General features: G+C 42.7%; 1 protein-coding gene across 2 annotated transcripts in view; it reads left to right on the top strand.

Annotated features, from left to right (window-relative positions):
- Nucleotides 1–27,683, top strand: part of LOC122843512 (retinoic acid receptor beta-like) — a 141,689-nt gene extending 114,006 nt beyond the window's left edge. For both annotated transcript variants that reach the window (XM_044138308.1, XM_044138309.1), the window contains 5 exons: nt 5,972–6,132; nt 10,149–10,325; nt 15,503–15,707; nt 18,389–18,547; nt 19,456–27,683. In XM_044138308.1, the coding sequence (XP_043994243.1) occupies nt 5,972–6,132; nt 10,149–10,325; nt 15,503–15,707; nt 18,389–18,547; nt 19,456–19,694 (941 nt within the window). In that variant the 3' untranslated portion in view covers nt 19,695–27,683. The remainder of the gene's footprint in view (nt 1–5,971; nt 6,133–10,148; nt 10,326–15,502; nt 15,708–18,388; nt 18,548–19,455) is intronic.
- Nucleotides 27,684–27,768: the final 85 nt, after the last annotated feature.

Here is a 27,768-nt window from a genome sequence, read left to right on the forward strand (position 1 = left end):
TAATAAATGAAACAAGGAATAGGTCCAATATGGATATGAAATCAATAAAACAAATTGTTCAGATTTGGTTATCTTGGCATTATTATTTCAGTACATTCCATACTGAACAACATCATCATAGAAAATGAACGGCAGCACCTTTAGGTTGGACTTCCTGCAGCAACTCTCTGCTGGGCCTTCTGCCAAAATGTGTCTTTGGTTCAGACTGGAGGCTGTTGAAGCTGCCAGAGGAGATCAGCACAGTATTATGCAAAGGCTGTGAATTTCCTGGTTTTCTACTTTTAATAAATATGCAAAACACTCCAAAGGTTTTACCCGCATTTTCATAACAGAGTGTTTGTGTGTTGATTCATTTAATACAACTTGGAATAAGGCTGGAACACAAAATGCGGAAAAAGTGAAGCGCTGTGAATCCCTTTCAGGCACTCTGTAGGTTTGCTGCACAGCTTCAGATGATCTGTTATAGCAGGTGTTCTCACTGTGGGAGTGGGCACACTGTGACACACTGTGACACACTGCATAGGGCTTCCACATATTGAGAGTTGGGGCCACTTCGCAGTGCAATAGGTCCTGGCTACATCAGCCTATCTGCTGTACAGTTCAGACTTCTTTCACACCTCTGAATGTCTCTCAGTCTTCCCCATTTGCAGTTGCTATGGTACATCTTCTCCGTAGTAGATTATAAAATGGTGTCTCCCACGCTCTCCTTTGCTTTCCCCTAAGTACCATTAAGCTTAATCTCAACGTTGCGCTGGCAGCAAAGACTTATTGTCATTCCTCGACACCCACCTGGTTGCTGTTGGTGAGCTGCCATGTTAAGTGCTGTGGCAAGCAGCCCGGGTGCCGCAGCACTCCAGATAGATGGTGTTTATTTACCGCTGCATCTGTTTACTTGCCCTGTGCAGAGCTTGGCAGCAGGCAGATGGCTGCCAGCAGCTCCTCACAACGACCACCAGCCATGCAGCAAGCGGAGAGGAAACAAAGTCACTCCAACAGCCATAAAAACTGCAACAAAGAGATGAACAAAAAACAGGGAGCAACCTACAACACTGGAGGAGAACAGAGACGACGCTCCTGAAAAGCTGAGGGACATTAGGTTGTTGTTAGGCACTTCTGTGTTTAGCATCTTGTCAGAAGGCCGGTCGATGATCCTTCATCCCCTCATGAGAACTCTCCAGAAACACCTGACACTCTCCCATTCACAGCTCTGGATCAGAACCTGGCAGCAAACAGCAACATCCTTCAACTGTCATCTAACAGCTGAAATCACAACCTGTAATCCTGAACTCATCCTGCTTACAACTAAACTGGTTTTAGCTAATGTAACAGCAGATAAAATGGATGTTTAACTACGAGACCCAGATCAAATCTTTCCCAAAGCTTAACTCATTGAAACTTTCACTTCCCCTGACCATCTCCTCTGTAGAACATGATGCTGAGTGGTAACTCCTGCTGCAGCAGTGTGGCTCTCAGACAAATACTCTGATTGGGAAATTATAAGCTGTGATCTTCACCACTAAGAATGTGTCTCCGGATTGGAAGTAATATTAACATCTTGGAGCGGCTCAGTCCTGACGTTCACCTGATGGAGAGATGAGGAGGAAGCTAAAGATTAGGGGAATGGTAGGGAGTCCTTCCATCCTCAAAGACAGGGAAATCATCATCAAGGGTAAATAAATCATCAAAATAGTAAACATGCAAAAAGCTGCTCAGCAACTGCAGCAAGGATTTGACTGACATGCCAGTTTTTGCACAAAATGTAAAACAAGACAGTTAAATAATTGATCTGAAAATTGATTCTTGTTTTCTTTTGGGAGCTGCAAAAACGATGCAAACAGTGCAGCAGCAGCTTCAAGTTTCTTAAAAATCTTTTTAAAAAATAATCATCTGCAAGGATTCAGTTGATTTTATTTCAACCCCTCCATCTACTGATATTAGTGTAATTATATCTGAGCTGACTGACTTGTATTGTTGAAAAAATTCAACCAATTCAATATCATTCATCTCCGTATCATTCCAGCACATTCCTGCTAAATGAAGATGTTCGACGTCACTATGAGGAGTCTTGAGGTTAAACATAATCTGATCGTTTCTTTTACTGCAGGAAAGGCAACAGAAAACAACTCTGTTTCCTGAGAAAGTTTCTGAAAAAAGGTTATCCAGTATTCAAAGTAATCTTGACAGAGAGTTCAGTTCTACATTTATTATGTTCCAACCTCAAAGTGAAGTGGAAAACTGCATTGGTAGAGAAAGAACTTCACTGTCCAAAGTCCTTCTGTGGCCTTTAGGATCAGATTTACTCACTGGTGTGAAATATTCAGTACATACAAAATGTACACACAGATTCCTACACTTCAACATCTAATCTGTCAATTTCTCATTGCTTTAATATTTTTTACTTATATTATTAAAAGTGTGGTGTGCATATCTGTTCAGCATTCTCTACTGGAATTAATAAATTGGAACTAGATTAGAATTAATCAAGGATCCAGTTATTATTAGCTAAATGTAACTTTAAGCAAATGGGTTTTTAGCCTTGATTTAATATTCTTCTCTGTGCTGCAGTCATTAATTCCACTTTTACTGTTCTTTCTGAGTTTGGTTGTGATCTTAATTCACTTCAAGTTTTATTGTTTCTGGTTTGCACAGTTTCCAGGTTTCTGTGTCATAGTTTCTTTTGTTCATTGTATATTTTGTTTATTAGGGTAATTAGGTTGTACTTTGAGTTTAGTTTCCTAATTTCAGCTAATTTGAGGTTTATTTTTAGAAGGTGGTTTATTAAGCACTTTTTTTCATCCATCCATCCATTTTCTGCCACTTTATCTGGGGTCGGGTCTCGGGGGTAGCACTTGTTCCTGCTCCTCTGGGGGAATCTCAAGGCGTTCCCAGGCCAGCTGAGAGACATAATCCCTCCAGCGTGTCCTGGGTCTTCCCCGGGGCCTCCTCCTGGTGGGACGTGCCCAGAACACCTCATCAGGAAGGCGACCAGAAGGCATCCTGACCAGATGCCAGAGCCACCTCAACTGGCTCCTCTTGATGTGAAGGAGCAGTGGCTCTACTCTGAGTTCCTCCGGGATGACAGAGGTTCTCACCCTTTCTCTAAGGGAGAGCCCAGACACCCTACAGAGAAAACTCATTTTGGCCGCTTGTATCCGAGATCTCGTTCTTTCGGTCATGACCCAAAGCTCATGACTAAAGATGAGGGAAGGAACCTCATCTGTAGATCGACCAGTAAATCGAGAGCTTCACTTCTCGGCTCAGCTCTCTCTTCACCACGACGGACCGGTACAGCACCAGCTTCACTGCAGATGCTGCTCCAATCCGCCTGTCAATCTCCATGTTGCCCTCAGTTGTGAGCAAGATCCTGGGATACTTAAACTCTTCCACTTGGGGTATGACACCCCCCAGAACCAGGGAAGGCACTTTGCAATTCTTTAAATACAAAAGTAAAATTCTAACAAACAAGAATACCAACATTTAAAATTTTCCCTAAAAAATATCTTAGATAACAGAAGTTCTAATTGATTTGAACATATTTCTCAGTCTGTTCTTAGCTGTGATTATTTTATGTGATGAGACAGTTGAATGTTGAGCTCAGCTGCCATGTGGGTTTATGGTGTCACTGCGGGCTCAGGGAAGGCTGTGCTGATTAGAACAGCAGAGTTGGGGGGTCTGTAGAGAAAAGCTGCTACCACTGAATGAAGTCAGAGAAGGCAGTAGAGGGATTTGAACTACAGAAGAAAATCACTGCACAAACTCTGCTACATAACAAGTGCTTCTTCTCAGAAAAAGAGGAATGTGAGAAAATCTTTTCAATGTGTAATTGTATGAAGTTAAACTGAAAAACAAGTTGAACTAAAGTAGCCTTTATATTATCTACAACAGAAAATAATCTAATTTAAATGTAGTTTCAATGTTTACAGGATAGCTTTTGCTGTACTCTCTTGGATGGTAGTTGTTTTGAGATGATAGATGTCAGGTTTTGCCTTACCACCATAACTACACATTACCTTTGACCTCTAGAAAAATGTAACTTGGATAATTTAGTCTGTCTCACTGAAATAAACATGTTTTTACTCTGATATTGCTTGCATGTTGAAAGTGTCCTTACGACGGGACGTCCTCAAACCAACATGCATGCCGAATACAGAATAATGCAAAAATCGGGATGGTCCCCCATCTGAGTATGGAAGTGTCTGGGTGTAACAGAGTAGAGACGAAATGTGACTGACTGGAGGGTTGCAGTGTTAACACGAGCTGGCGAGCCACGAGATGTGATTTACGAAGACAGCAGCTTGGTAAATACATCTCACCCCAAGCTGAGGAAATCAATTACCACTGCACTTGAAGCAAATTACTGGCAGCATGAGCAGATACATCCAAATGATGCATTAAACAAGAGGCCATGGAAATATATAGCTTTTTAACACCTTGTACTGGGTGCAGAGGGAAGCAGTGGAGCACCAGGCCTGATGTAGAGCCTCTAATCACTGCTTCTGACTTCCGATTAAGATAATACTTAAATGTTTAAGTATTAGATTTATCACAGTTATAAAAAAACAATAAAAAAAACAACAACAATCGTGTTTAATTTCCATCTATTCAGAACCGATGCTAGATCCAATCAAACCAAAGGTGAAGAAAATGACTGAATTCTACTAACTAAGGCATATAAGCTTAGAAGAAATCAAGCTCCTCCTCCTTCAATGTCTATGCTCCCAATCTATATGCTCCCACTGGCTCGAGTTGTAATAGGAAATATGATTTTGCTGCTGATAGTTATCTACATTATGATGTCACGAGGTGACTCTGAATCATCCAATCACTGAATAAATGTGTGGATGTGCCAAAACTTTCTCCAGATGAACAGAAACAAAACTGAAGTTATTATCTTTGGACCCAAAGAGGAACGACAGAGTCAACACTCAGCTTCAGTTTTACAGATAGAAACTAAAAATCAGGCTGAAATCTGGGTGTAGTGATGAACTCTGACCTGAACATTCAGAGACACATAAAGACAGTTACAAAGTCGGCCATCTATCACCTGAAGAACAAACAACCTTAAAGTGTCCCACATGCACAGTAGAGGGCGCAATAACGTCACACATAGAGAGCGTGCTCAGTGTTTGGGGAAGTAAACATGGATGCTAACAGCAGAGCATAGCTTATGATTTTGAAGTTACTGTCTGACCAGAGCCAGGACGTTAGCAATTTAATCCTCGTTATAGGCGGCCATGATTGTTGTTTTTCTTCCTGCTTGGGCAGGATACGGACATTTATCGAGTATCGATGTTCCGGTCAGTTGGTTGCGGCCTGGACGTTAGATCACATTTGAATCAGATACGTATCGGATATCCAAATGGCCTGGGTCGCATAAAAAAAAAAATCTGACTGGTGTTATTCAGATTGTCATGAAAAGATCAGATACAGGTCGCTTTATGGCAAAAATAAATAAATGAAGAAAAAATGGGTCGCTTCAGGCTATGGTGTGAACTCAGCCATGATTACAATTTTTTTCTTAAATTATTATTATTAAGATATATTTCAAAATTTCTGACATGTTAGTGACACAATACATCTTAAATATAAAGTGAGCGTCAGGGATGTCAGCTTTGGAGTCTGCCTTGCTAAACAATATCTGTCTCCATTTTTATCTACACTGTGCTCAGTTTCTTCTTCTGTGGTTTTTGCGCCATTTCCTTCCATGGTTCTTGGTGCAGCACCACCACACGTGAGGGGGGAACAGGTTTTCCAAAGGGTTTGGTTGGTTCAACACAGTGCAGCGTGAACGCGAACTGCACCATCTGAACAAATGTTGTAATTTTGGTCCCCAATGGAACTGAGTCTACTGGACCATGTTGGATGTGCTTGATCCTCTCAGGAGATGTTTTACCGTCTCCACTTCCTAAGCTGCACTGTCAGTGTAAAAGTCTCAGGATTAACCTGAAAGATGTGATTTGTTCTCCTCCAGCTGTTCGGAACGACCGGAATAAGAAGAAGAAGGAAAGTCCGAAGCCAGAACTGGCAGAGAGCTACGAGCTGACGGCGGAGCTGGAGACCATCATCGAGAAGATCCGTAAGGCCCATCAAGAAACCTTCCCCTCCCTTTGCCAGCTTGGCAAATACACCACGGTGAGTGCTTGGCTGGTAGAGAGACACACATTCCTCTTTACTGTTGGATCAATGGGGACCTGGGTGTTTTCATTTGTTTACAGTGTGTTATCTGACTCATGGAATTGTGCTTCTTGGATCCTGGCTGACAAATTTGCCATCAGCATATTGATAATCAATTTCTTGCAGTTCGTTCTTAATCCCCATTTAATTCAGCTTGAGCTCCCAGTTGTAAGGTTATTACTGTCTGGACAAATCCTCCACAGAACTTTTTATTCTGTGCCATTAGGAATTGATTGGACATCAAGTGTGATGGAAGGCCAGTGGACAGGATTTTTACATAACTGTAAACATTTTGACCTCAGGGTTTGTTCCTCCCACTACGGAGCAATAATTTAACTTTTCTTTGAACCCAGAACTTACTGAGACGCAAAAAAGAAAAAAAATATAGTGTAGCAAAATAGTATTTTCAGATCCTCTTCAACTCCTCTTCAACTTTTGACAAGTTGGAAAAGTTTGACTGATGCATGAAACCCAGCTTTCATTATTACCAGCTTATATAAATGTGCATCAGAGCAAAGCTGGATGTCAAAAATGCTTGTCAATGCTGGAAATGGCTTTATATTCCACTGATGTGAAACCCCCTAAACATGAGTCCCACCAATGAGTGATGGAAAGGCCTGATAGCGAGGTGAAACCAGGGTCTTATAGAAAGATCTCATCAGGGTCTGATTGTCTCTCAGTGTCAAACTGTATAGAGGAAATATCCAACAATGCCCTATGTGGATCTGCTTTCCTTGTCCACCCTGAGGGGCGGCGCTGTGCTGGGTAGAACTGTGAAAAAGATTGAGGTCATGAAACTAACAGCCTCAACACCTTGTTATGCCTTGACAGGAAAATGTTTGGAGCTCTAAGATGGCTGACAGCTGGAGAGAAAGTGGCGAGCAGCCGCTGACTGAGACGCAGACGCAGCAGCATTGAGACGGAGCCGACAGTCTAATATGCTTGTTTTCCAGCTGACTTACATATAGATTACAAGTGACGGCTGTGAGCCATGATTGGCACCCCGCTCTGCAGTGGGATGGGCTGTGGGGCGTCTGGGGACTGATTTGGTGATGTTAGTTTGTGAGAAAGCTCACACACCTGTCAGTCATTAGGGCTGGTTGGCCTACTAACCCCACCCTAAACATGTTTATATGAAAGTAATCAAACGCAACAGAGGCCCTAATGAGCAATAATGTGTCTCTTATTACAGTGATGAGATCCATTCAGTCAGTGACAATAGGTTTCACGGCAGAGCGGTGGAAGTGATGCTAAAGTAGGGCAGTCAGCATCTTTTAGCTCTCTGCTGCGCGCAGCTGTACGTCGTCTCAGCGACAGTCAGCTTCCATCTTCATAATCACGTATTCCCCCTTCTCAGTACAAACACAAAGCTCTAATCACTGTAACCCTTCTTTGCTCCACCCTCATCCGTCTCTCATGAGACGTTTCTTCCATTTAGCCACGTAAACAGCCTGCATTGAGCTAAACTCCAAGGCTGAAAATAGTCAAACAAAAGAGAAAATATTGCTTTCCAGTCATGATACATAAGCCGGTGTTTGTTGTTTATTGGAGTCGGCAGTCGGGCCTCCGATAACGCTGTAATCTGGATCAGTGGTAATTATGCTTGCTCTCAGGCGTCGAGGAGTTCCTCATTATTTCAAGGGATTGGATCCTGATGCAGCTTTTGACTTCTCCTCAACAGAAACAGAGGAGGAGCTCCGGCTTTTCCGTAGATTAGGTTAAAGCTCCAATTATGTGGTGAAATATTCAAATCCTAGTCTGCGGTGATTTAGGAGTTCACTGGCGGGTTAGCAGAGTTAGCTCCACAATGAATAACCCTCCGCTGACAGTGATGGTGATGAAAAACGAGCCTGGCACTTTCAAAGACAAACTAAAGCATTAGTCGTCAGCGAGGAGGCCGAGCGCCCGCCGCTGCAGAACACGCCTCGGCCTGCAGATATTAGCCACATTACGCTTTGTCTGCTGTCTCCATCCATCTCAGGTGGCGGCTGCCTCCACAGCCGTCCCCCTTTCTGCATGTGTGCACTGGAGCCTGCTGATGTACCTCTTGGTGCTCGTTTCTACACTGCTAGGCTTTTTTTAATGCAGCAACTTGTCTAATTTGTTTGGAGAAATGAACTTAAATCAAATTAGGATTCCCCGGTAACGTCCTTGTTTCCCTCTATTGAATTATGGGACTGGTGTAATTGACTGAGATTGCAGGGTGGGGGGAAGAAGGTTGGAGGAGGTTTTTAAAAAAGCCTAATGGTAACACCTCGTCCCGCCCGGCTCAGCCCTGTTTTTCATTGGGCTTTCCCTCCTCAGCCAGAGGGCACAACAAGATAAGTTGCTTTAATATCTGCCACTGTCACGTTCTTCACCCTGTCCATTGAGAAACAAACACTCTGTTACCCACATCGCATCTCCACCTCCTCCCTTCCCATCAAACCGGACGTCAATCAGTGGAATGGGCTGTTGTGTCGACTGCAGCTCGTTGTCTGTGATTTAACACAGCCCTAATGTGGCTCTCACTTAAACCCTATCATACTTAATGATCTTTTTCTCTCTTAACTGTCTGCTGCCGCCCTTTTTCTTCCATTGTCTCCATGGTGGCCTAACAGTAGATTCTTTGAGTGTGACCGTGTCCAGCAGCTGCCTCAGGGGGCTGATGTATGCAGCTGTCTGTCTCTGCAGTCACTTCACTGGCTGCTGTCCTCAAGCCCCCAGATTCCTCCATGGGCTGGACCCCACATGCTGGTTACACATTGGATGTTATTTGAGTTTGTCGCTTTTTCCAGTTGCTTCTTCTTCAGTAATATATTTATGATGAACAAAAACAGTTTCAGAGCAACCCTGGCTTGTGGGAGAATGTTCCTGAGGTCATTTTAGTTTGTAGAGGAAAGGGGGCAGTGTTATGTAAAGTCCTTTTTTTGGGGGGGGGGGGGGTTAGTTATGTAATTCCCTCATCAAAGCTTTCATGCATGTTTGAGGAATCATTTAATCACCTATGGCAACCATTGAGCTAATCATTGAGCTGTTCAAAACGCCTGGCTGCACCTAGCTCCGCCTCCGGGGTGCAGCTCCTCCTCAGAGCTGCAGGTTCCAAGTTTTCAAGCTTACGAGCTGCCGCCTCACTGAGCTGCCCTCCCACACTAAGCTCTTACAGACTAGCCAGCAGAAATTAGCCAACATGTAGTGGAACTGTACCTCTGCTGAGCTCATCATATATGAGCTGCTTCTCAAGGTTACACTGGTAAAAATGTTAGACGGTTGAAAGAGGAATGATGTTGTGATGACTTCCAGACTGCAGAGTAATAAAAAGAGCAGGAGCTTTGTAAAGTGACAGAGGCCTCATTTCAAGACGTTAATTTACTAAATCAAACACAATAATAATAATAATAATAATAATAATAATAATAATAATAATAATAATAATAATAATAATAATAATAATAATAATAATAATAATAATAATAATTCCCAAAAAATCCATGAAAGAATCAATATAACACTCCTGGTATGTTTTTGGTCAAGGAATGACATTATAACCTGATGTAAAGCTGAATCAAGTTTATTTTTCTGCCCCTTTAAAAGCTTACCTTCCCTCTCTCATCCCCTGTTTTTTCTCACTGAACTGCCTGAAAACATTTAGCTTCCACTTTTTTCATTTTCTTCACTGTAGCTTCGTCATCTCCAGCCTCCGTAGTTCCACTCCTGTACTTATGTCGATTCTGTGCTGCATAGCTGTGCTAATGGCAGTCCCAGCTCACTGCTACCTGTCATTGCCGTGTCTCTGTATCCCGCCCCTGCTCACTGACACTGTTACCCTCATTACCGCAGGGCGCTGCCACCCGGCTCAGTGTTTCTGAGAGCTCAGGTCATATGGAACCTCTTGACTGTATATTACTATGATGTGAAGCAGAGGCATGAGGGCGCAGTGAGCAGATCGTTAGCGGCAGCTCCTCGTCTTGACTCCCTGTGTTTGTATGTTGCAGAACTCGAGTGCAGACCACCGTGTGAGGCTGGACCTGGGCCTGTGGGACAAGTTCAGCGAGCTGGCCACCAAGTGCATTATCAAGATCGTGGAGTTTGCCAAACGAGTGCCTGGCTTTACAGGGCTGACCATCGCTGATCAGATCACACTTCTGAAAGCTGCCTGCCTGGACATACTGGTGTGTGTTTGAACATATTTATACACAAATTGGCAACTAACAGTAAAAATTTTGCATCAACATAATATTGTTACATTTTGTTTTGGTGCAAAGGGACAGGTCAGAGATTTGAAGGTGGGTTCTATGTTAAGGTTATCTGGTTATGACCAATAAATATGGTTCATGCAGCCATATTTACCCGTAGCAACCTCCATTTGATGAATCTAAGCGGGTCAGACATCCATCGTCTGTACTTGCTTGTCCTTGCAGGGTTGTGGGGGGCTGGTGTTAATCTTCAGCTGTCATTGGGCGAGAGGCGGGGCCCACCCTGGACAGGTCACCGGTCCATCAACACAGAGATACACAAGACAAACGTCCATGCTCACTATTTAGAGAGACCAGTTAACCTAACAGTCATGTTTATGGACTGTGGGAGGAAGACGGAGTACCAGGAGAGAAGAAAGACCACAGGCTGGGTTTCAAACCTAGGACCTTCGTCCTGGAAGAAAAACAGTAGGACCGACTGCACCACCATCTAGACTCAAACTTTCAGTTGGTGGGTGATAGACTGTTGACAGGCAAGGTCTTCAGTGTAGATAACCATGAAAAAGAAAATACAAAGTTGTTTGTTGATATAAAGAGCATTTACACGAACTGCTGTGACATCTTGTAGGACTTTGCTCCTGGTTCTGCTCTGAATCTTGTATCTGGAATCTAATCAGTGCACTTGAAGTAAAGACTCTACAGCTTTATTTATACTAGAGCACCTGGAAACTGCTCATATTTTCACTTTTGCACAGTGCCACCATGTGTGAGCTGTATTGTTATGCCAGACCACTATGTGGCGCTGTGATTTTAGCATGTCATTGAATGAACATGCACTTCTGATTCTCAGCTTCCACCTCACAGTAAACTGTAACCCATTTCTGTCTCACAGGAACCAAGTGCTCATGTAGCAAATTCCTCATCAGAAACTGAACAGGTTCAGTAAGAACAATGCAGCACTATGAGATCCTCCATGTGTAGAATAAACCCCACGGCCGTGTGTAGGGTCACACCTGCGGAGTGCTTCACACCTTTATGGGAGGTTTTACAGAAAGGTTTCACTCAGACCTGATGTAAAAAATGCTGATGTGAGAGAATCCAGTCGCTGGCGTAAACAAGCCACTGGGTCTCAACTAAAATGTTGTTCAGCTGAAGAGCAGCTCCATGTAAACTGTTAGCTATCGATGGTCAATACTTCTCAACAAAACTACTATTCTGGATGCACCATTTGTCTGATTGCTTGGTTAAAACAGACAACAGTTTGCTTGACTGTTAGAAAGTCGTTTTTTCTGCCCTCATCCGTTTCCTCATCTATCTGTGTTTCCTGATTGGATCAGACTGACAAAAAGCCCAAATAGCTTTTAATGATGCAACTAATCTGGAAAAGTGGAAATCTCCCTCAAATGTCACTTCACAAAAATGAAAACATTTTTTCTTTTCATAACAGAACAAGATAAACTTACTTTAATGATAATTATTAGTACATTAGCAAGTTTAAACTGCACTTCACAGGGGATAGCACTGCAACGAATTGGACTGTATAGAATCAGACTGAGTTTCTTTGTGAGTAATGGGATCTAAACTAGATGGCTCTGGTTTTAGTGCGATGCCCTGAGGTGACCTTTGCAGGGAACTGCCTCTGTCTGACTGAACTTAACTGAACTGATTAGGGTTCTTGTTCTCCCTCAATTTGAAACAATCTTTTCATTTCTTCAAATAGCGTTCTAAGTTAATTGCTTAGCTCTCCAGAGGAAAGGCCATTTATCATCCAACTCAGCTCCCATCAGGCCGTCCTGATTTGGGGTTTGTCTGGGCTGACCAGCCAGAGTCAGACATGTCAGATTACTCACCACGTCTGTCAATTCAAAGCTTTATGGAGAGTAGACGTCTGTAGTGAGCATTTTCTCTGTCTAAACTGATTTAATATTTAAGATGGTTTGCGTGTGCGTGTGTGTTTCTTACATTGTCACTGATGACCAGTCAGTGGCTCTGTGTTTGTTAATGAAAGTGTGTTCTTTATTGAGCACAGATGCGGAAATGTCTGCAGGCTGCTGGATGATTGTTTGCCATTTAGCAGTTGTTAAGTGAAGCGACATGCTGTTGTAATGGAGCTGCAATAATGAGATGGAAAACGGCAAATGGCTGATTCTCTTCCCCTCTTGCTTCTGTCATGCATACTGGAGTGGGAGGCGGATGGGGGGTGGTTGGTGGGGTATTTAACAGTCACTGCACAGACAGGGTGAGGGGGGGAAACACTGATGACAGGTTTGATATGGATTTTACATTTTTGACCTCTAGGGCTCTATTCTATTTTATTCTATCTTCCGCTAAAAGAGAATGTGTCTGCCATATGACAGTATGTTTAGTTTTGCTTCTGCTCAAAGCGAAATGCAAATGTTGGTGAGATTTGTTGAAAAAAGAAATGCTTAAGACTTCAAGGTGACGCTTTCAGAAGCTCAGAAACAGGTGGATGTCTAGAAGAGGTGAGATAGAGGTGTAAACGTATCTGACCTTTTGAACACTGTGCTTCCTGTGATGTGGGGAAGTGCATTATGCAGTTTAACTGTATAAACATAACTGTGGCTTTAAAAAAGAAGAATGCCTCCCTTTTCAAGATAAAGCCAGCGAAAGACTTTGAAAGAAAGAATAAAATCTCCTGGCCTCTTTGAAGATGTCTGTTGGTTTTAAGTCTCCACTCCCTGATTGTTGAGGACAGTGGAGGCCTCTGGTTCAGAGAGGAAGGTTAAAATAGAAAGTAACAATATGCAGCATCGTATATCCAAGGAGCAAATTGGTGTTTCATGAGAATGTTTCACTATAAATGTTATGGCCAAGAGAGAGGAGGACAGAGATGAAGAGGAAGGCAAAGGCAGACAACTGGTTGGCCGACAGGAGTGACCGGGTCAGAAAAGGTCTGAGTTCATGGCCTCATCCTTCAGCTGCATTCAGCAAAATTTATTTACTGTTTTTGTGACTCTGAACACAAGTGGTTCTAGTGGATTCTGTTTGTAGGTTGTAATTTTTCAGATTTTTGTTTGTGTTCCCCTTTTCACCTTGCAGTAATACAATACTTTGTGTTGCTCTGTCACGTAAGATCCCAAAAATATCACAGAATGTTGTAAAATGACAAAATGTGAAAAAACTGAGGATAGTTTTGTGCGGCTCTGTACTGACGCCATCTTTTTTCAAGCATTGTGGTTCATTTCTCACTACAGTCTGAACAGCTGGTGCATTTCTCCAAACAACTAACACAAACTGGATGGATGGATGGATGGATGGATGGATGGATGGATGGATGGATGGATGGATGGATGGATGGATGGATGGATGGATGGATGGATGGATGGATGGATGGATGGATGGATGGATGGATGGATGGATGGATGGATGGATGGATGGATGGATGGATGTTCATAGTTTTGGGTAGGGTTGGGCAGAGCTGCAAACTGGAATTAAATTGGAGCAAATAACACAGAAAACTGTAAATCATTCTTACACATCTAAACTGAAATGGTCACTTAGAGCTAAAGTCATGGGATTCATCTCTATCATTGCTTACAAGCTAATGCTTCACACACTCCTCCTGATCAGTGAAAGGTGAGATTCACCTGAAAGGAATTCTTCAAACTGGGACACCTTTTCTGGAAAGGCTGCTAATGAAACACATAGAATTACCTTGACAGATTTTTACCTGTTTTTTTATTTTTGTGTGTGAGAACTAAACCAATGTAATGAGGACTTTATAGCATTTACAGTAGATAATACAGATGTGCGGAAGCTCTGGAAATTTCTTGGAATAAACGAGAAGCTGATGAGTAAATGTTGTGCAGGTTGAACTAATAGTTATGAGAATTGAACTTCTGCTCAGCGAAATGCACCAAACGTCTGAAAAGAACCGTAAATAACACCGCATGTGTTTTGAAAGGATGTCAACCCAGTCTGCTTCAGACTGCTGTAAGAGAGCTGTGAAATGGCTGACAATAAAATCTATAAATTATTCACAAAGATGTTTATTAATAACAACTGGAAATGCAAACAGATGAGCCCAGTCTGGACAAAACTGGCAGCACATGCAGAGAACATTATTCTGAAAATGGATTTTTATTGACCTGTTCTGGTCGTCCAGGCAGTGGCATGTTGACGGATGGTGTGGGAGCTAACACTGACCTGGTCCTACTGTCTGATGAGACAAGCAGTGGTGGAGGGAAGAACTGGGAAGCGGGGTTGAGAAGTTGAAGGCCGACTGTGATGGCTTTCTGGCTGTCGCTCAGCCATCATCATCTGTTCAGCAGCACATTTCCATGGTGAAGGATGCAGCCATTGTGCTGGGTGGGGGGCGTATCAGAGGAGAGATCAAACACAACGTGTATGGATGTATATGTGTGGGACAGAGCCGGAGTGTGTCTGGGAGCAGGCCTGGCCAGCCGGTGAGAGCCACCGCCAGCAGCCATGTTTTATTCTGTTTCATGTTGCAGACACGCCTGCCACTCACTGTCAGAGGCAGCCCACTCAAACCGCTTCAAAGGCTCCACGCTCACAATCAGCTGCATTATTGGGTGCACACACACACACATATACACACAAACACAAGCACACATTCAGAGCAAGGTGATTCTGCAGGGGTCAGTGGAAGGTCACTGTTTTGCTTCTCTGAGGTTTTCTGGTTGCTAAAGCAGCTAGCGGCAGGCTATGCTACATGCTCAATGAGAACATTATTGGTTGCACATGGGAGATAGGGGAGTGCTGTCTTCTGCTTTGCCTTTCTAGGAAAGTGTGTGTGTGGGGGTGGGGGGGTGCCACCCTATGGGTATGGTGCTAATATAATATGCTATTATATTGATTTATTATATATTCCTCTAAATGTTCTTGTATGCTTAAGGGACAGAAACCGATAAAACCAACTGAACCTGCTTCATATTCGTGTGAGCTAACTGAAGGTTTGCCCAGAGCCTGGCTCAGCTACAGAAAGTGTTTGTTCAGATTTTCCTACCACATAATTTTCCTCCCCTAAACTTTCCATTGCTGTCCTTGGATGCAGCCAGCTGCTTTATCATTGACCTCTTGTTGCTCCTAGTGACTGATTATATTCTGTGGTTCCTGTTTATTGAGGTTGTTCTGACCATTTCCTTGCCCCTCCCTTCCTTTGCTCTCAGATCCTGCGTATCTGCACACGGTACACTCCTGACCAGGATACCATGACCTTTTCAGACGGACTGACCCTAAATCGGACACAGATGCACAACGCTGGCTTCGGCCCGCTCACCGACTTGGTGTTCACGTTTGCCAACCAGCTGCTGCCCATTGAGATGGACGACACAGAGACGGGTCTTCTCAGCGCCATCTGTCTCATCTCAGGAGGTTTGTAGACCAGAACTCAATGCCTCTTACCAAACCTCTCTAGTTTTGATTTGATGCAGTAAAGGGTTTAATAAATGCTGTAGCCAGAGTCCTGACCAACACCAGGAAACTGGCTCACATTACATGAGTCTACTGGCTCCCAGGCTGGTGTTTCTGGTTCTGTATGAGCCATAGAGAACCGGGAGGTCAGACATGTTTTCACTCCCTGATCCCAGAACCTGAACTAAAGACGAGGCTCCGTTTGGTTCCTGGGCTCAGCAGCTCTGGTGGAAACCATTTCTTCCTTCAAAGCAGTTTAACCAGAAACACAGATTTGTCACTTCTGTTCAGTTGTAGCTTTTTTGCTTGCTGAAATCTTGTCATTTTAAAATGTCTCAGGTTTTAACCACTTCTTTATGAATCTTTTTTTTTCTCTCTGTTGATTTGTTCTTCCTATAAAACACTTTGAAGTATTTTGTGAGCGAGTGGGCCTTTAGTAGGTATGCAAATTATTTATGACTTAATCAAAAATTGATTGATCTTATCAATTGACTAGCAATTAATTGATAAATGGACATTTTTTTGAAAGCTTGAGTTCTCTCATGTGTCAGGAGGGTCGACTGTCTTTCCAGAACTCGAAGGGATGCATTTTGTATAAAATGCTGACTTTAAAAAAATGAAGCACATCATTATAGTTCTATAACTTTTTGGTGTAAGCTGTATTAAAAACTGACTGAATAAACAGAAAAGTGTGGCTTTTATCACATTATAAGACTCAGACATATTTGTAGATAAGTTTATTAGAACCTGAACAGAAAAATAAATTAATAAAATACATGGAACACGTAATCAGCCATGGTGATTTGGACGGCAGCGTGTGCTGTCCATCCTGATCCAGCTCTCTGCTGTCAGGTCAGGCTACAGTCAGAGGTCAGAGCCACACTTTCTGCTGTTAGTCTTGGTTCCAGTTCAGATTCCTTCTCGTTGGTCGTCATGGTTGCTCCAGAAGGAATGTTACAACTTTGCGCATTAACTCACAACAGACAGAACTCAAAATCAGCCAGGCTTATTGGCATCAAGTTTCTTTTCCAACGCGTTCTAATTTTCCACTTTTCTGTCATCACATCCTCGTCTCAATGATGTTTAGTTGAGAACCAGACGCTGCTCCGCCATGGAGCTCTGCTGAGTGAGTGTTACTAAGGTGACACATAAGGAACTTGTCAAGTGTGTACATTTTAGAACAGGACGGCATAAAGAACGTTTTCAATCCCACAATATAGTCTGCTTAGACTATATTACTTTACCGTTCTGGGATCTCGCAACATCTTTGTTTCTGTATCAAGTGAATCAATATAAGAATGACCAGCGGCGCTCTCTTCTGGTGGACCTTATTAGTTAATCCAGTGGAACTCATTTTGCTCAAATAAACATTAATCAACAAGTAAGTACAACATCTGTGACTGTCGGAAGCTTCGTAACAGTGGAACCAGTCTGGTGGGAAATGTCTGAGATTTATGTTCAAATCAGACTCTTGGCTGCTGGGGTGGAGGAAGGTGGAGGAACAGGGGCTGTGGGTGAGGGTTTGGGTTTGACTGCTTTCCCACCTGTCAGATTAACTTAGTTCAGTCTGAGACAAACTTTAAACAGTCTGGAGCCTGATTAAACCACATCATTAGCAAAAACCTGATTTGAGGACAATAAGTAAATCTTCAAAGATTGAGCTAATTCACAGCCAACTCAAAGTGCTGGACTGCCCTTTATTTAACTCAGAGGAAGCCTCTATCGATTCCTCCATTTACTACAGAGTAAAGCTGCAGCCACGTTTTGGATACAGTGAACTAGAATCAGCTGCTGTTACTTAGAGGAGAAGGGAGGTGGAGAGGATGAGCAGGTATGAGACAGCTGAGCTGCATCAGTCAGCTGGCTGCAGGAGAGGAGTCTGAGGAGGAAAACCAGAGCTCGAGTCCTTCCATCACGTCAGGATGCACAGGCCTTAATGTTGAAGTAGAAGTCCTTCTCCTTCAGTCGCATAAAGTTTCACTGGAGAGTTGAACACGTTTGTGTCTCATTATTCCTCCGTCTGTCCCTCCCGCCTGTCAGTTTGTTAGGAGATCCGTCTCACTCTCTGCTGGGCTCACTCCGCTTAGCACGCTTTTACTCAGGCCTGGGAAAACATTACAGGCTCTTGCATAATCCATGAAAAGTAAACCACACCTCTGACTGCACCGTCTGAGAGCGGGTCCAACACTCTCAGATTCCAGAGTACACACTGCCACCTCCTGGCCAGCTGAGGTACAGCTTAGGTCCAGTCTGTGGGAGGGATGGAAAAATAGATCTTACACTTCTCTAAAATAGTTGAACCCAACAGGACCTCGCTGTTTCAACAGGATGACCACAGCGCCACCAGGTTTTGTTTATATATTATTGTAAAGCCTGATTCCTCCAGAAGTCAGACATTCGCATCACTTCACATTATTTCATTTTGTCAGCTGTAACAGTTGTAAAAACATTTAGTGCAAACTTTTGGGGGAAAAAAGGCTGAAATTTCTATTGAAAAATGAATGTTGAAAATCATTCTGATCAGATCTCTTCTGTACTATGACTAACCCCAATCATTAGCCTGGTAAAAATCTCTTTTGATCACATAGTAGACTTTAACCTGTCATACAGGTTGACCGTGTGTGTGTGTTTGTGTGTATCAGACCGTCAAGATCTGGAGGAGCCCTCCAAGGTGGATCAGCTCCAGGAGCCACTGCTGGAGGCTCTGAAGATCTACGTGAGGAAGCGCCGACCAAGCAAGCCACACATGTTCCCCAAAACCCTTATGAAGATCACGGACCTGCGCAGCATCAGCGCTAAAGGTAGGAAGGCCATCAACATCTGGTGGACGATGAGAGGATCAGGCCTAGAAATGCAGCAGAAATGGTTAATAGTCCAATAACAGTCTGTAGAGGTAGACATGTTTGGATTCACATCCAACTGTATGAGCTCAAATTGAATGTACCAATCAATCAAGTTTATTTGCACAGCACGTTTCATCAACAAAGCAGTTCAAAGTGTTTTAGATCATGAAAACATAAAAACGTCATAAATGCGTCATGTAATCAATAATTGTGAAAACCAGTAACAGACTCTGCATTTTGTCAAGGAAATGTTCTTCAGGTGATAGAAGGCCGACTTTGTAACTGTCTTCATGTGTCTCTTAAAGTTCAGGTCAGAGTGGTGAACTCTGACCTGAGAGATCAGATTCCAGTCTGATCTCTAGTTTCTATCTGTAAAACTGAAGCTGAGTGTTGACTCTATCGTTCCTCTCTGGGTCCAAAAATAATAACTTCAGTTTTGTTTCTGTTCATCTGGAGAAAGTTTTGGCACTTCCACACATTTATCTTTTCTAATATGGAAGCTAATCTTATTTCCTGTTATAACCTGAGCCAGTAGGAGCATATAGATATTAAGAGGCGTCCTAGGATTGAACCTCAGGGTATTGAACCTCAAACGTTTCCTGTTGAAACAAAGAAATCTCTGTTCTTTCTGTAAGACTCAAACCAGCTGAGTTCTGGACCGGAGAGTCTGGCCCAGCTCTCCAGTGGTTCCAGTAATATGTCATGGTCAATACTGAGGTCCAACAGAACCAGCACTGTGGTTCTTCCACAGTTTGTGTTTATGCAGTGCAACTACAATGACATTCAGCCACTAAACTGTAAACTCCGCTTAGCTGAACTGGTGTTTACAGTCTTAAAGTGGTCTTGTTCTGCTTGCTGTCCTCCAGGAGCCGAGCGAGTCATTTCTCTGAAGATGGAGATTCCAGGTTCCATGCCTCCTCTCATCCAGGAGATGCTGGAAAACTCAGAAGGACAGGACAGTCAGATCAGCAGCAGCAGCAGCAGCAGCAGCAGCAGCAGCACGTCCACTGAGGCCGGGGCCAGTCCCAGTACCAAGGACAACGAGTCGCCAGAGTCCTCGGACCCCGACGAGGCCACGCCCCCCCCGCCCAGCACCGAGCCCTAGGAGGCACCAGGTGTCTCTCTAACTCGTTCAGACATTCCTTTGCACAAAAAGATCAGCCAACAAGGAGCTGACCCTCTATAACCTCTTTATTCCTTCTCTTTTGCTTGGTGTAACATTAACTTTAAATCCTTCTATTTTTCTCTCCAATTTACTCAAAATTTTTTCTCCTCAAAAAGAAAACAACACGGAGGCCTCAAAGGATGAGTGCTCTGCGTTTGGCTGTGGGTGGAGCTGTAGTTTGGGGTCAGGACTCAGGAGGAGGGCCCTTGGGGGCCTCCCCAAACACCACAGATGATACTCCTCAGGTCTCCTGTGTAAATTCGTATCTGCATGACAGGAGTTTGATAACGATTTCTCTCTCTGTGTTTCTCCGTCATCTCTGTCCATCAGTGGTACTGCTGGCATACACACACTGTACATACCATGATATGGTCAGGCCTCTGTTTGTAGGATGAGTTTTGTGGTGCTTGTCCCATCATGTTGATTATTTTCAAGGTTTAAAGCAGAACTAATTTTAAGTTCTTTTTTAAAAAAAAATATCTAGAATGTTATTGCACATAGATATGACTGAGGTCAGACATTTTCCATCTGTTTGTATATTTAAAACTGCTCTTCAGTCTTACGTGACGTGTGTGTTGTTCATGGATGTGTGTGCATCCACACCGGCAGAATGCAGCGCTTCCCTCCATACCTGCAGCTGAGTCCGTTCAGCTGTTTCCTCAGGGAGGGAAGCTAACAGCAGAGGCTTTGATACACACTCATCAGACTGACCGGGTCAGACCTGAGCGAGCAGATTCACATACACACATGCCTGCGGACGCACACACACATGCACAAACAGAGAGGCTGTCTGCCCAGAAAAACAGCCGAGACAAGAGGCTAAAACGCCATCAGCCTCATCAAAATCTGACACAATTCTTGCACTTTATGTTTTGTTACTGACTGCACAAAAAACCAAAATCTACTTTTTTGTAAAGTTTGACCTGTTGAAAAAAGTTGCTAATGATTCCAAACACTGTTTGAGAACTATAAGAGGAACAGAAATGTTTTGCTAGCGCAGCAGCAGACGCACTTATCTTTACCATAGGAAAATGCAATTAAGGCAGCTAGCATGATTAGCATTAGAAATGAAGCCCTCTATGTGTTCCCTTGGAAGTCAGACATAAACTTTCTGAAATCCTACCAACATTCACAGATCCAACATGTTCCTTGACAACAGACTGGAAGCGAAAGAGGACAAAGCCTTTGTTCAGCCTTCCTGTTATCTGCTGAAAGTCTTTCTCTGTCTTAGATCCTAATAGAACTGCAGACTTAATCCTATTAGGGCTGCATCGATTGCAGTTATTTTTAAAAATCCTCACCTCCCGATTCCAATTTTGACTAATACCAATATTTTTGTCTGAAGAGTCACTAAATATAGAGACAAAGTTTCTAAGTTGTCAACAGTGGAGTGAGTACTGCTAACCGCTAACGTACAGATGTGACCCCTTTGGCTGACAGCAGCTGCTCAGATTGTCAGTCATCCGATTTATCAACCGGCCAGTTTATTAGTTCAGCTCTAGTCACTACCTCTCTGCCCGGAGAGCAACGTTTCATATTTATGGAGCGTCATACAAGTCTTCTGACTTAATCTGAAACTAACTGAAAATGTTTGAGTGTTCTCCAAGTAGAAACATCCACACCATATGGAGTACAGATGGATTTCTAAGAGGCACACCACAACCCATCAATCTGAAGACCATCTGGTTCTGGTTACCAGCTGATGTATCGATGATTCTCTGGGATAAAACCTTTCATATCAGGGCTGAATGATTCAACTATGTTCATCTGGAAGGATTCAGCTATCTCATCTGTAAAAATGAGATAGCTTCTTTTTTTTATTGCAAAACAAAGAAATCAGGTGAGATTTAGGACTATTCCTAATCTAGGTCATTGTTCCTGGCAGATCCAACCCAAAACCCTGGTCTGCCTTCATAGTAAATGTTTCTGCCTCAGTGATCGAACTGTTTGTTTTTTTTTCCTTCCATTCTGACATCAGCCTGTAGCTGGTTTATATTTCCCAGAATGAAGTCGGCCTAATGAGTGTGTATCTGCTGCTGTCGACGGCGCCGGAGCTCTGCTGTGGCCTTATGAACAGAGCTCTGCATCTCACCTTCCTCCTCCCTCATTAAGTGTCTTGTTTGAACCAGTGAAACACGGGGGGCAATGCAATCCTTAAACACACTAAACACCGGAACACCGGGCCGCATGGGTCCGGATGATTGTAGCTAACGCAGAAAGCACACTGTGGGGTGGGATCTGTAGCTCTGCTCCAAATGTTTGCCTTGCTCTTCTGACCTGACTGTGTAAGCTTTACCTAACGATGCAAAAGGAGATTCCAGATGACCTCTGACCCCTCCAGACGGCCAGCTGAGTAAACGCTTCCTTTGGGAGGCGAATCCGGCTGAGCTGGTATGGAGGCGTTAGGAGGTTCCTCTGAAACTAAAATCCTGGAGAGCTGCCTTTCTTCACAGCCAAGGTCACATGTGAAGCTGAACCTTAAGAGAAAAGACACTGTTATGTCTTCCTGAAGGACCCAGAGCCTCCACTGCCTCAGGGTCCATCAGCTCTGGTGTGGTAATTCATATCTCAGCACAGATTATATTTTTTAACGCATTAACTAAAAGCAATACTTTTTCATGTTGAAAAGAGTCATATTCACTTCTTTGTTGACAGTAAAGTGACTGAATCTCGTTTTAAAGTCTGTTTTGCTGAAGGAAACGTTTTTTTTAAGCAAAATTCCCACTGAAGATCTATAAGGAAAACATCGACTTAGCTGCAAAAAATTAACAAGAAAGAAACTTCCACACTACTACATCTCAGAGTTAAAGGAATGGATTGGATTTTGGGAAGTGGGGTTATGTTGAGAGGTTGTGGGTAGAAAATATCTCACCTGAAGTTGATGGTTATATTAGCGCCTACGCTTCAGTGAAGCAGAGCCTCATTTTAGAGCTAAACAGAGCTAGTCAGGTCTGATCCAAAACACCAGGACATAAGTGCCTTCAAACAACTCCAGTCTCTAAATGTGACTGCAGGGCTTAAAATGAATTTCATTTACCTCTAAAGAGTAGAACAGACTTTATTGATCCTAAAAAGGGAAATTGCTTATTTGTTGTTGACTCCATCCAAAAGTGTTAAATATTACACTTCAGATGCTTATGGTTATACACACATGACCATAAGCATCTGAAGTGTAATAGTGTGATATTATGTTGGTAAAAAAAAAAAAAAAATACCACAGTTTCATAGTAATAAAAATTTAAACCAGAAAAGCAATAATAATTCCTATTGTTGCTTAATCAGTCTATGACACTGAACACAGTGGAGCCCCAGTATTGGTGGAGGTTAAGGACCACGACCGCCCCATCTGAACATAACTTTCTATTTCAATAAGCAGTTATGTTTATTACTGTTATCTCATAAATGTAACTCAATATGCGCTATATTGGAAACCGTCTTAGCACTACAGCAGAAGCTAACTTTCATCATCTTCCTAATCTTCACTCTTAGGGGTTCAGCCAACCAGTACCAAATGACATAAATGGCCCTCCTGGATTGGCTGCTTTGTAAACTCCAGCCAGTAGAGTTTCAAGTAGCATTTCGCCAGTGTATTTTCTTTCGAATATTTCAGATAAGCTCTACAAAAATCTCTGTGAATAGGTACATTTTCCACAAATGACAGGAAATTTTGTTCTACAGAAAAATGTACATATAGGGGTCTTCTGTTTTAACTTGGTATTAATGTTATAACATAGATTTATTTTTTATTTTGGCATTTAAACAAGCAAACAAACACCTAGAATGTGTAGCTCTGTTCCCTTCACTGCAAAACCACTAAATCTAATCCAGTATTTTTGTTGTGTTTTTAGAGTAAATATTTTAAACTCATTAGACAAAATGAACCTACCAGTAACTTTTCAGCAAGATACTGGAGCTTTTTTAAGTCAAAATATTTCCTTAATCTGCCAGTGGAACATTAGTTCCACTGGCAGGTTTTTTCCATTTATAACAAGTTATAAGTTTAAACTTGTTATAAGTTCAAAAATCTGGCAGTGGAACTAGAACATTTTCATCAATACTAAAAAATTAGTGATTTTAACCAAGCTCTTATATCCTCCCTATTGTTTTCCTATTGTTAAAAGCTTTAGCTAGGATCTGTAATCATTGCAATAAAGACACTAAAAGCTTTTTTCTATTTGCTGGTCAGAACCTCTACAGAACCCCACTTCAGAAGACCTGAGCGAATCCTTTAACTTGGTCTGCTTCAGTTTTAATACAGGGTGATGATATACTCTTTAATTTTATGACAGTTATTTAAATATGAACATGATTTCAAAATCCAAATTGAACTATCGAAGTGTTTTTCCCTATACATCGCCTCTGCTGATTCATTCTTGTATTTGATGGGAAGCAGCAAAGCGAGTCGACTCTAAGGCAGCGACGGGTTCTGGGTCTCCAAGGCGCATAACAAACATCCATCTGCATTCCTTCCATCCCGGCTCAGAAATACATATCATAAGGGAAGCCAGAGCAGTTTCAGCTTTTTGATTTTTTTTTTCTTTTCTTTTTTGCTTGTTTGAATGTGAATAATAACACGGAGTGTCAGAAGAATGATATGCAGTGTTGAGTACTTACACTTATGTCTTTGAAACAGAGGAAATTCTCTCTCTCTCTCTCTCTCTTTCTTTCTCTTTCTCTCTCCTGGTGAGAGATGAAGGGAGAGGTGCTGGTTTTTGTGTTTGGCTAGTTTTTATCTTCTGTAAGCTGGTAAACTTTAACAGCTGAAGAATGTCCACAGCTGCCCCTGAAGCGTCAAGCGGCCCTGAGGCATTGGGACTGATCGCTGCTTCCTTTAGGACTCAACTCCACCGTCTGGATTCCTCGTCCTGTTCTGCTGAATGTCGTACTGCCGTAACTGTAAGACTCTACTATCTAGCTCACTGCAGAGATGTTATATAAATGCTGTGTGCTTTGCATTCCAATTGGCAGCTCTGTGGGAAAAGACGCTCACTCGTCCTTGGAAACACGAACTCTCACTGAAGGAAAGGAAGCAACTGGAACGTGGAGAGCTGATCTGAACGCAGGTGTGACATGAATAGGACAAATGGACCAACACTCTATACCACTGACTTGTTCTGTTTGAGGCACTGTTGCCCCAAGATTTCAAACTGCTGTCATCAAACAATCAACCCAATCAGCTGACAGCTGTTTGATCAGAGGGTTACCTTCTGCAGGGCGTGGTCGGTGTGTGGCTTCGTTAGCAGAGTTCAGACATCAGACATCTCCTCCACACACATCTTCCCCTCAGAAGAGATTCTATAGATGATTGTTCAAACTTTTAAGTGTTGAGGCTGGCTGGTCACAAAAGCAACAGAATATCATTAAAATAATAATTTATTTCAGTAACTGAATTTTTTAAAAAAATGGAAGATTGTATTACATTCATTACACATACATTCCTTAGCGTGTGTTTCTGTTCATCTTGAGGATGAAAACCCAAAATCCAGCTTTCAGAACTAGAATTGTACACAAGACAAATAAAAAGAGAGGCTTTTAATTTGAAATGGAATTAGCCTACACAAGTGGTTCCCAAAGATTTTATGGGCCCCCTGTGGATTACAATAACATCCCCCCAAAAAGGAACAAATAAATCAACTGGACACACACATTGTTCAACCAGACGTAAACCTATGTACATATTTTGTTTTCAAACTCCACTGAAGTTTATTTCACACTTCAGGTTGCAACAAATCACACTACAAACCATCTTTACAGTGAAACACTTTTGTGTAACTGTTTTTTTTTCAATTCATCCATAGCCCTTCCTGTGCCCCCCCCTGCAATGTCACTGCGACCCCCTAAGGGGTGCGCCCCACACTTTGGGAACCACTGACCTACACCATCAGGGGTGGTGTAGGTTGATAGTTGTCCACCTTATGGAAGGTGTTGACTGTCGGGAGCTGGCTGTTCACAAGAGGAAGAAGAAAAACATGGCAGAAGTAAATATGGTGCTCAAGTAAAATGAATGGCTGATGGTTGAAAGGATTGTGAAACAGAGAATGTTGAAGAGTTTGAAGTGCAGGAGTCAGAGCCTCAAAGGCACCACACATAGAAACATCCAAGACATGGACTACAACTCCCACATTCGAGGTGTGGAAGCCATCCTGAGCCAGAGACAGTGGGCTGTTGTTTGGTGGTCCAGTGTCCGGTCAGATGAAAGTAAAGTCTACTTTTCATTTGGAAGTCCAAGTCCGAGTCAGTGACTGTTTGGGTTTCCATGTCATCTATCTGGTTCTGATCCACTGGGCTTGATCAGGTCAAAGAGCAGCCCTCTAGGTTTCCCTCTGCCTACAAGCTACATAGAGATGCTGATTTTTCAGCAGGCTCTGGTACCGACCCAACTACCGACTGCCAAAAGTATCAGTACCTGCTATGGCGACCATGTATTACCAGCAAACGGGCCCGACCTGAACGCCATGGGCTGTCAGTGGGGAATGAGAGACAGCAGAACCATCATTACCAATGAGTTGAAGGCCCAGAACACTTCAGCAGAACCACAGGATTATCTCCTCCATGCTACACTGCACTGATGCAGTAATTCATGCAACAGGAGCCCAGACTGGATCTGGATTAAAAAGTCTTTTTTATTGGTCTGATGTAATTATTATACCTTTTTTGTTTTTGCTGCTATCTTGAAAATGAATAGAAAACAACTTGGAATCCATCTTTATGTGTGTTTTATCTATGTGGGTGAATGTACATTCTTTTCAGTTCAGTGAAAAGCTTAATCTCTAATACAAATTAAATGTTTTAAATCCAACTAATTTTTTTTGTGTAATGGAACTGAAGCAATGAAATAAACCATCTTTTTAATGATATTCCATTGTCTTGAGGTGAACTTACATAGAATCTCTGCATCCTGCCATCAGTGGGCTGTTCCTGCTGCCGGCAGTCATGATGCTGCCACTGCCTGGGTGGCTCAGAGGGCTCCACCCAGCAAATGCCTCACTGACCAGAAGGTGTCATATACATTACATAGGTCCTGGAAACATTAATCCAATGTTTCCAGGACCTATAGGCTGTCAAGTCTGTCACTGAACAGCTTCTGTGAGCCACGTTGGCCTCGTCCTGCACAGGAGCCATTGGGTCCTGACTCTGAGCTTCAGTACCAGTCTATAAAGCGGCACTGTGTAACTTGCAGAAACAATATGTTTTTCACATATTTGTTAAAACTATCTCCATGTCGAGACAATCAGCGACAGAAATGGAGCTCCTCTGCCTCCTGCCTGTGGTCCTGCTGCCATCTGCAGAGATACTGTCAGAAACAACCAGGAGGCGTGTATTAGCGCTGTAATCACACTTATGTACATACCGCTAAATGTGCTAATGGTGGAGGAAAAACTTAGTGTTACAGTAATCTCTGCCACCATCAGTGGCTATGCTAATTAGCCTAGCATTCACATTAGGCTCAGTAGTAATGAGTGGTGTATTTCAGCAGACAGTTGCAGCACCACAGGAAGGAGGCAGCCTTTTTTTTTTTTTTTTTTTTTTTTTACAGATTGTCTGTCTCATAATATTAATGCTTTAACAAGTATGTAAAAAAGAAAAAAAACAAAAACATATTGCATATCCGTTGCATACTGCAGCTTTAGCATCAGCTCTGTGTTTGTTCTTGATAAACATCCCAAAGTGTCTGCAGTCGCCTTCTTCTGTTCAGATTTGGAGAACCTGCCTACTGTCATGCAAAGTCTCTGTGACTGAGACATGACGCTCATATCTTCATGAACACCAGTTCCACAGGGAGCCGTTGGCCCCGCCCCCTCCTTACAGGGTGACCCAACCAAGGCATGAGCTTCGACACGTTCTGCCCTACGTATTAAATATTGTCTTTGTTTGTATATTAACATATGCTTTTTATGTTCATGTACTGTTTAACTTTACCATGAACTGTCCTTGCAAAGTAATAAAATATATTTATTTTAAACTTCTTGTTTCTGAGTGTGGGAACACTCCAGGTGGGGTTTGGAGATGAGGA

Source organism: Gambusia affinis, linkage group LG14, assembly GCF_019740435.1.
Source record: "Gambusia affinis linkage group LG14, SWU_Gaff_1.0, whole genome shotgun sequence".
Taxonomy (NCBI): Eukaryota; Metazoa; Chordata; class Actinopteri; order Cyprinodontiformes; family Poeciliidae; genus Gambusia; species Gambusia affinis.